This window comes from Macrosteles quadrilineatus, unplaced genomic scaffold (assembly GCF_028750875.1).
Source record: "Macrosteles quadrilineatus isolate MER2022 unplaced genomic scaffold, UCM_ALF_1.0 Scaffold_1__1_contigs__length_201487025, whole genome shotgun sequence".
NCBI lineage: Eukaryota > Metazoa > Arthropoda > Insecta > Hemiptera > Cicadellidae > Macrosteles > Macrosteles quadrilineatus.
Window position 1 is genome coordinate 156,054,806 of NW_026542594.1, and position 15,269 is coordinate 156,070,074.

The window sequence follows — 15,269 nt, forward strand, 5'->3', positions numbered from 1 at the left end:
TTCTACAAAAGCGCCTCAAAGAGTCTGAATGAATTCTTAAATATAAATGAGTTGTAAATTAAATTAACAGTATATCCATTTGTTGAATACTGGTCTCATTTACATCCTTCTGACTCCTTGTGTACCGTCTCTAGCATGAGAAAAATATTTGCTTCAAAAAGTAGATTTTTAGATATATAGAACTTATTTACAAGGCTTTGTTGTGAATTCCATTTTGCTTAAGGTTATTTATTTGACCTTAGTTTTGCGTGAGTCATATCTGCTCTGAAACAAAGAGAAAGTAGGTCTCTCTAAATTAGTGACAATTGAGACAATAATATAGTTCTCTGCATGCCGTTGAAAAGCTATTACATACACGATTGTCTTTCGGCCAATTTATAAAGACATGATCATAAAAAAAGGAAGTGGATATGACTAATGTATCGCCAGTTATAAATTTAAGAAGTTTATAATTATTTCTAGATTTATACTTCTGCTATGCACTAATCATTTCAAATTATCAAAAGCTATTTTGTAAAGAAGGAAGAGATAAAGGTTGATTTGGTTCAAGTGATAAGCCAACCTTAGTGATAAATAAACATCTGTACTCACAACTACAACAACTTATCTCAGTCGTTATAGGACAGAACTGCTTTATTTTAGGTGAGTTAGTAGCAATTATCAATAGTTTAATTTGATATTAGTGACTTTTTATGCTTTTTAGTTGTTTTAGAGACCTAAAAGCAATAGCTAGAAATAAAGTGGTTGATTATATTATTTTATTGATAGACACTATGGAGACTTTATAGGTTAATAGCAGTAAAAAATTAAGCCTCTTCTAAAATAAATGAACAAAGTGAGCTTCCCTTTTGCTACCAGTTATAAATACAAAATTGAAACTTAAACTTCAAGCTTTTACCTTTAGCTTTTCTTGTTTTGTAAAAAAATATTCAAACACTGTTTTAGTATCACAATGATTTTTTTTCCTACAGTTACCTAACAATGTACATGTTCTCTCACTGATTTGAGAAAGCAAAGTGGCCAATTCGCTCATCAGTGAGACAATGTTAACATTGTCTCACTCTAATTACTTTGTCTCACTCCAGATTTGCAACGTGAAGGCACGAAATAGTGAGCGCGTAACATGCAGACAACGTCGTATGCGCGCGAAATACGTTGGCAGCACTGGCTGTAAATCAGCTGGTCAGCTGTTGTACTGTTGTATTTGTCACTTCACATTAAATGTTATATCAAAAGTTCACTTCTGTGTAAAAATATGTTACGTTTCTTCACCAATTTATTTGTTTTATGGTAACTGTAGGAAAAATATAATGTGCAACTCGAGTGCAAAGTACAATTGCCTCACTCGAGAAACAATTCCTCACTCGCCTACGGCTCGTGAGTAAGGATTTCTCTCGAGTGAGTCAATTGCTCACTTTTCTCACTAGTTGCACAAATAACTATTACTTTTATAATACCTACTGTATATCCAAGAATTTACAGATAAAACAGTAAAGTACCAAACTAGTTAAAATCTTCTTATCTATATATTTAATACACAGTTGTAACACTGTTTTCTCAGTCATTTCTGGACCGATATACAAGATTTATGTCTCAAATTAAAGAGGATAATGCGTAGATTTGCCGAACTTCCTTATAATTTGCGTATTTTCTAAGGGCTACGACCTACAGCCCTTCAAAGGTCGAGTCAATACAATTCTATTGAAGAATATATACACAGTTTATAAATTATCTATCTATATATTTAATACACAGTTGTAACACTGTTTTCTCAGTCATTTCTGGACCGATCTACAAGATTTATGTCTCAAATTAAAGAGGATAATGCGTAGATTTGCCGAACTTCCTTATAATTTGCGTATTTTCTAAGGGCTACGACCTACAGCCCTTCAAAGGTCGAGTCAATACAATTCTATTGAAGAATATATACACAGTTTATAAATTATTTGTCAGCTGTTTAATATTTGTCAGACATTTGTTATTATTTTTATAACCTCACTTTCAGTATGTAATTATTAATCTAGGAGTTCCTGTTAAAATCAGACACGATTTCGAACAAGGGAAAGTGTAGTTGGTTTGAGAAACTGTGACTTATGATTTCGGTTCTGGCGTAAAAGTGTGTGACTTGATGTTTAAAGGCAAAGTTGACTCGGGTCATTACAGCGTTATACAACTTTATCATAATCCCCAGGGTGTGAAAAGTACAAAAAGAAAAAGAAAAGGTAAGTCATTGGTCTCTATCTGGCGCTGGTCGATTTTCGACCACTAAAACGTGAGTTCTCAGTGGCGCTGGTCGATTATAGACCAAGATGACATGGGTCGGGTTTTTCTATTATTAAAATATGAAAACAGTTTTAAAACGCAATAAATCTTATACCATTAGAAAGATGAGATTCTGAGGATTCATTTTCTTGCTTAAAACATTATTGAGTGAGTATTATGTAGCGAGAAACGGTAGTTTGAAAAACTAGAGAGTTCAAAATATGGCGGTGGAAAGTTTTGGTCACCTGACTACAAAAACAGCTGTTTTTGGTGATTGTCAATTAAATTGTATACAATATTAGTACATATTCTGAAACTACAATAAATTCCCTACAATTCCCTGTGAATCTATAAGGTTGATTGTAAAAATTTTATTTGTTTTTTAAAATGTCATAAATATTATGTTTTTGTAAAAAAATCTTCAAAATTTTACATTCCGACGTTAATTTCTCCGACATTTTAGAATTCAACTAAATATAACTATATATTTTCAGAAAGATCTTTTTATTACCTATTGTACAGTATCATTTCATTTTTTGTTGATGCATTCTATTATTTCCTATGTGACAAAAAGTAATTTGGTAGTTTTTCAAAAAAGAAAATATGTATGAAGAATTTATTTTTTATAATTTTATTTTTATGAGTATTTTTTGTGGTTTTCTTGTGGGTTGCTTTTGAAATTTCTAATTTGCATAATCCAAAAATTTGCAAACCTTTTGCTACGACGCCTAAACGCATTGCTAGGAAAAGAATATTTTTATTTTATTATATTCTAAATTCATCACTGAAATAGAAAATATATATATGTGTGTACTTATATTCACAAATAAATGTTCTGTGGCAAAATATATGATACCACTACAAAAGCGCCAAAATATACCCGCCACTGGTGAATAAAATGACCGCCAGATCTAGGGTTAACTGTGCGTAAAGTGACAACCAGAACGAAAAAAACGCGGAGAACCATGGAACTAAAAATTAAATAGCAGTTATGGTATTAAATGTGCTCTGGAAGTTTCTGAAAAAACCCCGACTTTTTTGAATTGGGGTTGTTAAATTGGATTTTTCACCTTCTGCAAATCTATGAATTTAGAGTCAGAACAGACTAACAGGGACACAAGTATATTCTCCTTATGTTGTCACAAGGGGAATGTTAAATTAGCTCCTTATCAACATTCTGAGTTCATAGAAAATCTTATCAACGGGGCTACATAAACTATAGGCCTATATAAAGTATTAAGTTTCAAAAGAAACAAAAAAAGTCCAAAAAAACTATTTGAATAATATAAGATCATACAACTCTGCATTTGCAATGGTGAGTTTATAATTCTCACTTAGATGAATCATAATTCTGGTACGGTAGTCTATATAATTTTAGATCTGGGACTCCTTTTACCATTGGATTGGACCGTTCCCGTTAATACCCTCTAACATTGAACCAAAGTATGCCCAACTTTATATTATCGGCTATACGATGTAAACACAGCTGTTAACTCACAGAATGGGTCAAAGATCCGTGAAATGCGACCAACTGCTGAGGTGTGATTTAAGTGACTATCTTTATTCCACACAACGAATGTAATGAACAAGAAAACAATGAATGTAGGAATATATATGAACAAATTATCTCCATAGCATAAGTAGCTTATTAGGTTATCAGCATTGTGCAGTTCATAGGCTACATTATTTATTTTTTAAATGTAACTCAAATTAATTTAAAACATTCATTTGGTTAAACTAATATATCGGTTTGATTAACATAAATAGTTTATACAGGCCAACTATCCGTTCTACTTCATGTAAAAAAAAATTAAGCAGCCCCTAAATAAAATACAAATATAAACAGTATTAAATATTAGGTGAGTTAGTAGCAATTATCAAGTTTAATTTGATATTAGTGACTTTTTATGCTTTTTATTTGTTACAGAGACCTAAAAGATTGTAGCTAGAAATAAAAGGTTGATCGTATATTATTTTATTGATATACACTATAGAGACTTTATAGGTTAATAGCAGTAAAAAGTTAAGCCTCTTCTAAAATAAATAATTTTGTTAATTATTATTATTATATCTTTTATTGCTGTCAATATTCCCGTGGCGGAGAACGGGCGGTTAACTAGTCTATATAAATAATTTCAAATACAGTATTTATATGAAGCACTATTTGAATCACAACCATTAGTGTTAATTGAACTTTCCAAGTAACAAAGTCAATCAAGAAGTTTGTAAGGCTATAATGTAGTGACTGTCTCCATATTTTTCTTGTTCTTGATACAAAAGGCAAAATTCTGTATAGTTGTGTGGTAATTATTATTATTTTAGCAAATTTCCCCAATAGGAAAGAAGCTATTACAAAACCTCCCCCAAGTTTTGGAATTGTTGGTTAATTTCGTAGGTCTCATGGGAAAACCTAGACTTGGACCCTGGGTCGTTTTACTTTAACAATTCGGTGTCCCCAATGGGCTAAAGAGCTAAACACCACACTATACAAACACCAACAAACTAATTCAACCAACAATGAATTAATGAGTTTGAATCATAAATATCAGAGCATAGGAACGTTTTTAAATTTGTCTCTTATTTATTAATTTTTTTAAATGTGAAAATTCCCAGATTGTACCCAGGAAATGTGTTTTATTATACAGGAAATGTATGAATGACTCATCAGGCAAAATAATGGAAATTCGCTTAGTCTACTGTGGCGGCTAATATTGCCTGATCCTTATCTCCCAAGTTGGCAAGCCCACCCTGAGTGGACTTTACAAGCCAGAAAATTTAAAGGGGATCACAAAATGTTTGGGGATGTTGTTTTTGCCATTAAGTTTGTTGTAGTCTAATGCTCTGGTAGGTATTTTCAATCACTGTTTTTGGACTATGCAAGGCTAACAAGGATTGAGTATCTATCTTTGACGCAGCCATCTCTCGATAGGTATACTAATCAACTGATGCTATTATTAGTCACCTTTTAAAAATGTGCCATTGAAAGTGTCTCCTGATCTTTAAAACGCTTTCATGAAATTGTGGGGAACTGTGTCCTCCTTTTCTGTCCTCGTGGGCAATCTTGTTGACCTGACTTTGTTGAAAAACAGTATAACAAGAATAACAACAAAACTTGATACCCCCGCAAAATTATATCGGATCTAAATTTTTAAACCTAATTTCTCCCATAATAGACACAAATCATGAGTTTTCAAAATTTATAAGAAAATTAAAAGAACACCAAGTCGAGAGAGCATTACTCACTAGATGAGTTTTAAAATAACTAATGGCCTTACATTGAACATTTGCCAACAGAAATTATGGTGTTTTTCATTATTGTACGACTATTAACAGAAATTGACAAATTGTATTGGGTAGTTATAAGGATTAGTTTTAAGAAATGGCGCATTCAAAAAATGTGCTAACAACTACCGTTATGTACAAGACAATGAATAAAGCATTTTTGACTTGACTTTGACTACAATACTACACATCACACACATTGGTGAAATAGTAGCATCTTAGTTGGAAATTACCGGATGTTGATCAAATACTGAACCTTCCAATCATTCATTCATTCATCACTCATCATCATCATCATTCGTTCATTTATCTCTTACTGGTACTGATTAGCCATAAACTGGGCAGACCGAGATGGTACCAGGAGTTAATGTTAGGTAATACAAAAAATTATTCAGGGGATTTTCCAAAAACCTGTGTCATTTATAATAGTGGTAAGACAACTCTTGGCAATCAGGTAAGAGGGGTCATCTTCCTGAGGAAGAACTAATCAGTTGAATGCGGGCTCAATCATCCGACAAAGGATGAAGCTCCTTGGGGCCTGTCAATAACCAATCATTTTTTTTATATATATTTCATTAAGTTCTCTGCTTAAAATGTGCATGATGAAAACATGCCAATCCACTGTTAAAAAAAGTATGTAAGCTACCGGTAATAAACTGTAATTTTAATTTGTTTTTTAACACGTTTAAGTTTTTGTATGAACTTCAAGTTATTTATTTTTATTTATACAAAGCTTTATGCCATTATAACTACGCATTCACATTCACTGGCGCCTGTCTCGCGTGTTTGTCAGTTTGTCACTTGGCCAAGTTTGTTAAACTCGTGTATTTAAATGTTATCTTATTTATGTTTTCTGTGTAATATTTATTTCGACAAAATCATCCACGGATGACAGCTATTTTATCTTGACGCTCTACAACCTGAAGATGTGCCCCAGCGGCATGAAACAGCTGTAGTTATCACTTACTACACAAGGATCGTTCAACGCGAAAGGTAACATAACCATTTTATATTGCAATTTTCGATCCAGAGGCTAACCCATCATAATATTAAATGTTAACTTTTGTTTTGTAGCCATGGCTGTGGACTATGTTCTGGAGATATTTTTGGCTGCAATCATCACCTTATTACCAGTGTTATTTTACTTTTACTTGACATCAGAGTATTCCTACTGGAAGAAGCGTAACGTACCTTACATAAAGCCATCTTTTCCTTTTGGTAACATCAAGGATCAAGTGATAAATAAGGCTGACATTGGAACCTGTTTCAAAGTTCTATACGATCAAATGCCTAATGAAAAATACTTTGGTATATTTGAACTTGGAAAACCAACGTTGGTACTAAGAGATCAGTCCATTATCAAAGCTGTTATGGTAACTGACTTCTACAACTTTGCTGACAGAGGTCATATTCATCAAGATGTAAAAAAGGATTTTCTTGCTGCTCTGCACTTGTTCAACTTGAAGGATAAAGAATGGAAAAGAATGAGAACGAAACTTACGCCTACATTTACCTCCGGGAGAATGAAGAAGATGTATCACCTTATGTTTATGTGTTCGTTGGAGCTGGATAAATATTTAGAAAATGTTGCTAAAAGTAATGAAACTGTTGAATTTAAGGACTTGTTGTCTCGATTTACAAGTGATTCCATCAGCTCGTGTCTGTTTGGACTTCAAACAAATGCCGTAATGGAAAAGGACAGTGAAGTCAGAAAAATAAGTAAGCTAATGTTCCCTATTGAATTATGGAATCAGATAAAACTAATGTTGTCCATAAATCAACCTTACGTTTATGATTTGTTAGGACTTGAAATAAACCACAAAAAAGTTAAGGAGTTTTGTATGCAGGTTGCCAAAGAAACTTATGACTATAGAGTAAATAATAACATTTACCGAGAAGATTTTATTGATTTGTTAATAAAAATTAAACAAAATAAGAACTTGTATGACGATGAAGAGGATGACAAAGAAAAGGCTGAAAGCAGACATTCTGATGGATCCAATGATGGTTTGTATTTGAAACATGCTTAATGATATAGTTTATTATGTAATTATAGATCAATCCTAATAATATTATAAGTGAGAAAGTTTGGATGGATGGATGTTTGTGACAAGTAAACTTGAAAAATACTGGTCGGATTGGGTTGAAATTTGGTGTGATGAGCTCACATTCCCGATAGACACATTCTTATCTCAAAAATCCTTTTGGGCGCCGCCCCAGTGGCTCTGGAGTTTCCCATGTTAACGTTTGCGCACAATGATTTAAAAAACGGCTCCTACAATTTCCTCCAAAATGTTAGAAATATCTTAGTTTCAGACTAAAAACAATACCCATGTTATGGGAAAATTTGTTTTTCATTAAAAACTTAAAATTAAATTTTATTATTTTTAACATTAGTCTTGTCATAGACAAAAAGAATAAAATATAGACCGTCAGCTGTGCTGTGGTTACGATAGGTTCTGGCGCACACCGCTGGAAGCGCCATGTAAGAATAAGAATAAGAATATTTTATTTCCATTGGTCTGTTTGTACAGAAATCCTCAAGTTTATAAAAGGGATTTTCTACCCAGCCAGGTGTACAATACAGATTAAAAACCTGTTTAAACCAACCTCTCTTGCATACTCAGGCAGCTTATTGAAAAAGTAAATTTAGTTTAAAAGAAGTTTTAGTTTTGGTAAGCCTATGTGGTACTATATCCAAGTTTCCCCTCCCCCTGGTATTATGATTATGAATATTTGGCCTAGTATTTTTTTTTTTTACGGCCTACGCGCTACGTAACTACACGGCGCTCCCAGAGCGGTGTGCGCCAGAACCTATGGTAACCATAGTAACCAAATCACAGCTGACAGTCTATATTTAATATTTTTTTTGTCTATGGTCTTATGGGCTGTCAAGTAGCCATGATGAAAGTTTTATTAAAATTTAAATAAATTAACTTATTAACATATTATGCTTGTACCAAATCATTTAAAGTATAGAAGCAAATTATGTACTAAATACAGTACAAAAGAAAAGGATATTCCTATGAATACTATTTAGTATTGATTATACAGGGTGTCCCGTAACTCTCTGGACACTTGTATATAGCGTTATTCCTTAGGTCAAGTCAAACACATTTCACCATAGGAACATGGGTCTGTGGTGTCTAGTTTACCGACTGTCGGTATTTATGTGTTTTTTACTAAAAAACTAATAACTTCTAAACGGTTTGAGATACAGCTTTGATATTTTGCAAAAATGTTAATCTTATAAAGACCTATTATCGTTAGAAATTATACTAAAAAATCCTTAACCGTTTCAAAATGGCGGCCATTTATAATATTTGATGCCAAATTTCACGAAAACCGTTAACTTAACAAAAAAATTGCAAGAGACAAAAAAGTTTGTAAATTTTATGTAGTTTTCAATGATACCTCATTTGTTAAGATTGGATAAATAATAACAGAGAAACGTGTTGTTTTCATAATGTATGACCACTTTTCTCCATTTAAACAATGCTAAACAACGTAATACCCCCGCCGCAGCAAACCTGCAGACTAAGCGAATTTCCATTTGCCTGATTGGATTTAGACTAAAATGTCTCCTTAAAAATATCACATTTATTCCCTATTTAAATAGAATCAGTTTAACACATACTTAGGTTTGCTGCAACAGGGAGGGTAAAAGTGTTTTTTTTTTATGTAAAATGTTAATAGTTAGTAAGAAATAAAAGCATTTTCCAAATTTGGGCAAAATATGTTAATAAACAAGCACACCACAACGGTTTACTTATTCTCCATAAGAATAACATGGGAATTTTAAATTAACAATTGTTTGGAATTTTCTCCGTAACCATTAGGCGCATTATAGCGCTTCAATATACTAAATTATTTGTTTTTTTAAGCTCTACAAAATAGTTTTGAAAGAAATTTCAAAGTTTTATGTTTTTTGGGTCAAAAATAGGAAAAACCCATTTTTACCCCATAAAAGCCCCCATAAACCCCTGTTCCCATGGTCCGATCATGCTGGTTCGCGAACTCGTTCGAATAAACGTAGGTTTACACGTTTGTACCAAATTTCATCAAAATCGGATCATTTTTGCTCGAGTTATCGCGCTAACGGACACATATATATATATATATGAATTTGAACGGATGGTGTTTTTGGCCTCTAGGGACCTCAAAACGAAAAAAAAAATCGGTCCCTGGTCCAGGTCTTACCATGAGTACTACGGTAATAGCTTATTCCCTATATGGGAAATTCGCTAAAAAAGGAATCACCATTGTTTTATGTATTCATAAAATAATAAAATGAATGGAGCGGAGTTCATTATTTTAAAAGGGAACTGCATTTAAGTTTGTTTCAAACCGTACCTTATTTAATTGTGTAGTTAAAACTTGAAACTTGTTAAGTACAAAAGGTTTGATGCATTGCAGGACTTACATTTGAGGAAATGGCAGCTCAAGTATTTGTAATGTTTGCTGCTGGGTTTGAAACATCATCAACAACAACAACAATGGCCTTGTATGAGATGGCTCGACAACCTGACATTCTTGCAAAGGCCGTCCAGGAAGTGGATCAAGTTTTAAAGAGACACGGAGGACAAATTACATATCAATCTCTCAAAGATATGGCTTATTTGGAACAAGTGATTTATGGTAAGACATTTTTTGTCACACTACAGAAATCTGCTGGTTTCCTCACTCTATTTAGACCAGAAAGTCAGTGTGGTCCCAGGGGGGGGGGATGGGAGGGATATATCCCTCCCCGAAATATTTTATATTTTATTAGCTAACATAAATACTATTAGCATGAGCATATTTTAGAGTTCAAATACGTATAAAAATATGTTTTTTGGCTTTAAATTCCACATATTTTAGAGGTCAATTACGTATAAAAATATGTTTTAAGCCTTTAAATTCCACATTTTTCTACTAGTTGAAAATGTTGTGAATGCTATGAATGTCTTCTTAGTCAAGGCATTTATTGTGACATCAATAAATTTACGGAAAGCAAATAAAAGAAACGTCTTATAAAACTTAAAAACATATATTTGCGAATGTTAATTCGCTATTATAATTCGCCTATTGGGTCTGATGATGATTGCAGTGTCCAATCGACATCGACCACCACTTACTATCTTTTATGTATATTTACATAGATATTTATTTTTTAATTTAATTTTTATTTTAATTTTTTAGTATAATTTTTTTTAAATATACATAGAGAGTAATAGTATAAGCGTAAATATATGTTTTAAGTGTTATAGAACGTTTCTTTTATTTACTTTCTGTAAAATTTAATAACACATAGTGCTGATCAAGAAGTTATCAATAGATTATACAATCTAATTGCTTAAGTTGTACATGAAACAAATTTGTAAATACAGTTAGATCATAGTCCCTTCAACCCTGTGTATATGTTTTGATAATACCTTTTCTGTAACCATATGCCACTCCTCTCCGTTCATACTTAAGTGGCTTAAAACCCCTACTTTCGAATGTTTGCCATTTCAGAAAAAAGTATTAAAGTATAAAAACAAGTATGCAACAACTATTTATCAGTGTTTGTGACTTTAATTTTAATTGTAATTTTAATCACTAAGTGTGAGGAAATCTTGTTTTTCAGAAACCTTGCGTCTCTATCCTTCTCTTCCAATTCTGACAAGAAAATGTACAAAACCTTACAAGATGCCGGATAGAGACTTGATGGTTGAAAGTGGTGTGAGGGTGATCATTCCCAGCTTTGCCATCAATAGAGATCCTGAGATTTACCCAGACCCTCTAAGATTTGACCCAGAACGCTTCAACCCCTCTAACACCAAGGAGCACAAAGTGGTGAATCTTCATTTTGGTGATGGACCAATGGCATGCATTGGTGAGTCTTGGATAGTAGGTAGTTTGTTAAATCCAAACAATTTGCGAAATTGTACTTAAGAGTCGGTAGGACCGCTGGCTGTCTTGGATTTTCTGCCCATAATGGCAATGTTAATAGTTGATGCCCCGGCGTTGTTTATTAAGATAAAAAGTTGCAAAATATCTCATTTTAAAGCTATTGAAACTGCGGATGTGATTTGTTATATACTTTTTAATTTTAATTGTTATTATTTTGTCAAACTACATAAATATAATGACATTTATATAATATAATGACACCCCGACTGACTTGTGAGGGGGAAGTAAGAGGGGAATTTTAAGAGTTAAGTCAAATCCAGAAAGACGAGGGTGAAGTATAGTGACTTGTGCACGACTACCAACTGGTGAGAACCCATTTTTTGTGTGAATTTTCCATATAGAGAATAAGCTCTATTACCCCAGGTCTCATGGTAAGACCTGGACCAGGACCAATTTACTTTTTTTAATTCAGATTCCCAGAGACCAAAAACGCCATCTGTTCAAATAAAATATGATTTTTTCAACCTCTAAAACAAATTTTTTTTAATCCAAAAGGTAATTCACACGGACATATTGTTATAATACCGTCAGTTTACCAATCGGGCTACATAATTCTGAAAATTTGACAAAAATCGAACAAAATTGGGGTTTTGATGGTTTGTTATTTAGTTTTCAAAGAGGCGAGACCATGTTTTTATAGCCAAAGACATCACCAATCCAGTAAATGCAGAAAAATGATCGGTACTCTAGTTTTCTAGGAGTAGGCCGTGTAAAATGACATTTTGGCATCACAGACAGAATGACAGAATGGACAGACAAACAGACAGACAGACAGAAATTGAGATAAGACTCGTTTCGCCTTTCTTAGGCTATGAAACGTAAAAATAACCAAATCTGCATGATTCTAAGCAATGTACAGACATAACTGTAATTTTATTTATATAGATAACTGGTGAAATACATATTTAACTGAAGTATAAATTTAAAAAAAGCAGAATTATGTTTTTTGGTCAAGTTATACAGTAGATAAATATATGCCATTGCTTGATGTGAAATCTGTGCGTGCATACCTTCAATTTGAGACCTCAATCATTAAAATCGGTTGAAGGAACTCAGAAAAAAAAGCCAAATATAACCCCCATAAGAAATACACAGGGAGCAAATTTCGTTTACGTATAAGTCGAGTGGGACAGTAAATAAATATATGCCGATGCTTGATGTGAAATCTGTGCGTACAAACCTTAAATTTGAGACATCAATCATGAAAATCAGTCGGGTAGAAGAGCGAAACTTACTCGGAAAAGAAAAACAATTTTTTTTTTTTAATATGAGAAGATTGACTTCCTGTGAGGTTAGCATAACACTAAATTATTTTAAACATAAGTTATTATTTTTCTGTGTTCTGTTATATTGAATATTTTCACTCCCTACTCTTAATGGTGTATAATTATTGGAGATGTTTGTTTTAGGTATGCGCTTTGGAAAGATGCAAGTAAAATGTGCTTTGACTACGATTCTCTCCAAATATGAAGTTTCGGTGGTTCCAGAAACTCCAGAGAAGATAACACTGGACCCTCGCTCATTTCTTCCTGCTCCTCTAGAATCCATCCTACTCAGGGTGTCCAAGCGGCAAGATGTATATTTTATGTGAAAATTTGCACTTAAGGATAAACAAACTTCCTATAGAAATTATTAAGCTAATACTATAAAATAGGACATTGGTACGTTTATCACCTAAGTTATTGTACATTTTAATTAAAGCTTGCACATGAGTTTGTAAGTTAAAATTTGTTACCTTGTTTTCCAAGCTGTCCAGCAATACAATGGCCAGTACTGGTGGCATTAAAAGTGCAACACCTTAGTTAAATTCAAATGATGGAATTTTATTTAAAGATAATGTAAAATGATTGCAGTTTACTGTTTTTCATTAGTACATTCTTGTTTAAAACATTGGGGTGCAGAGAAGGAGCGCCTCCCTGAAGATTGTGACCATTACACGGACGCACCCTGGGCAACGCTGACATCTCAGCGGCAAATCCTTCTACAACCAGAAGACTTCAAAAAATGAATCTACCTAAACGGTCTTTTTCAAGGCCATTAGTAACGATCTCGATTAATATCGAGAGACAAAGAAGTATTACTGTCTGATATGTGCAAGATGTACGAATGCGACTTCCTCCTTGAGCAAGAAACACACCGGGGCATTTAAAACCTAGACCCAACATAGAGGGAATGAGACTGATTCTAGAGAGACCTCATGATCAATATGGTAGTGCTGTTTTTGCCAGGCCATACATTGACATCACCTCAGCTTCGCTGACTAAGGCCCAGCGCACACGGTGTGACTGTTTTACAACTTTCGTTGCAAACCAGTTGCGCGTGCAACTGTTTTGAGACCTCGGCAATGTATTGTAATGGGGAGGCGCACAGGACGCAACTGGTTGTATGCGATTTCAAAAAAGTTTGAAACCAGTCACATGCAACCGTGGGCCCGACGTTGCAGTTGCGTTGCAGACTTCAGTTGCACGAGACCACGGGGTGTTTTGTGGTGTTTGGTGGTATTTTGGTGGAATTTTGACGGCCGTATAGTGTTTTTAGTGTTTATAATTTCCTATCCGAATAGCTCTAACTGCTACAAACAGCCTAGTACTAACATTCTTTCTCAAATAAGGGTGAGCCCAATGCTTTCTCAGTACCCTTCGCTGTCTTCGGTATTGATAATAGCTAATAACGTCTTCTTCGTCTGAGTCCGACGTAGTAAGCGCACTTAAGGCCTTAAAACAACGTAACTGCACTAAATTTGCACTCCACTGATTGCACAATAGACACAACTGCAGTTATAAAACAGTCACACCGTGTGCGGACAGAAGTTTTGTTTCAGTTGCAAACTGGTTCCAGACGCAACTGGTTTGCAACAGTTGTTGTAAACACACCGTGTGCGCTGGGCCTAAGAGGAACAATACTGAGATACTAACAGTCAGGACACCACAGTACAGTGTCACCTCTTTGTATAAGCCTCCCACTCTCAATGTGTATTTACAGAGCCCGATAATCTATGCTATGATGACATTAATTTCGTCTTGGGGGATTTTAATTGTCAGAGCATAGCTTGTGGATACAAAGAGACAAGTGAAAATGGGACAAAACTTGAAACCTGGGCTGAGGCAAATGACCTGCAGCTCATACACGATCCTAAGCTCCCTTGCTCCTTTAACAGCGGAACATGGAAGACGGGTTATAACCCTGACAACATCTTTGTGAGCAGCAGGATTGCCTCACAGTGTGAAAAGTCTGTAGGTGATCCGATTCCCCGAACTCAACACAGACCTATAGTATGCACCGTTAGTGCTGTTGTTAAACCTAAAGTTGTTCCTCTAAGGCGCAGGTTTAATTTCAAAAAGGCCAACTGGACGGGTTTTAGGGAGATCATTGACAAAGAAATCGTCAATATCCCTCCACAACCTGATATGTATGACTCCTTCGTTAAGCTTGTCCAGCAGGTCTCCAGAAAAATGATACCTAGAGGCTGTCGAACCCATTACATCGCATGACTCTCTGAAGAGGCAAAGCCACTGCTAGAACGATACCAAGGTCTCTTTGACAATGATCCCTTTGCTGAGGACACACTTCTAGAAGAGCTTGTTTATGGAAATTGTCAAGTAGTAATCAGACAGATTGAAATTTGGTTAGTGTAAGTATAGGTTGATATGCACATCAAATCAAAGGTCTTTGATGGTAAAATCTAAAGCCGCAAATTTCAGCTCAAAAGAACAACTTTGCAATTTTGAATCTTTGAAAGCCTGCCATTTTTGACTTGTTCATTGTCTGTTTGAATTTGAGTTTTGCCGCAT

At 34.2% G+C, this 15,269-nt stretch overlaps 1 protein-coding gene across 1 annotated transcript; it reads left to right on the forward strand.

Annotated features, from left to right (window-relative positions):
• Positions 1–370: 370 nt before the first annotated feature.
• LOC128988074 (cytochrome P450 6j1-like) lies at positions 371–13,162 on the forward strand. The gene is made up of 5 exons (XM_054409273.1): positions 371–642; positions 6,619–7,551; positions 9,961–10,182; positions 11,153–11,401; positions 12,888–13,162. Exons 2-5 carry the CDS (start codon positions 6,621–6,623, stop codon positions 13,067–13,069), a joined length of 1,584 nt encoding a protein of 527 aa, XP_054265248.1. The 5' UTR covers positions 371–642; positions 6,619–6,620; the 3' UTR covers positions 13,070–13,162.
• The last annotated feature ends 2,107 nt before the right edge of the window (positions 13,163–15,269 follow it).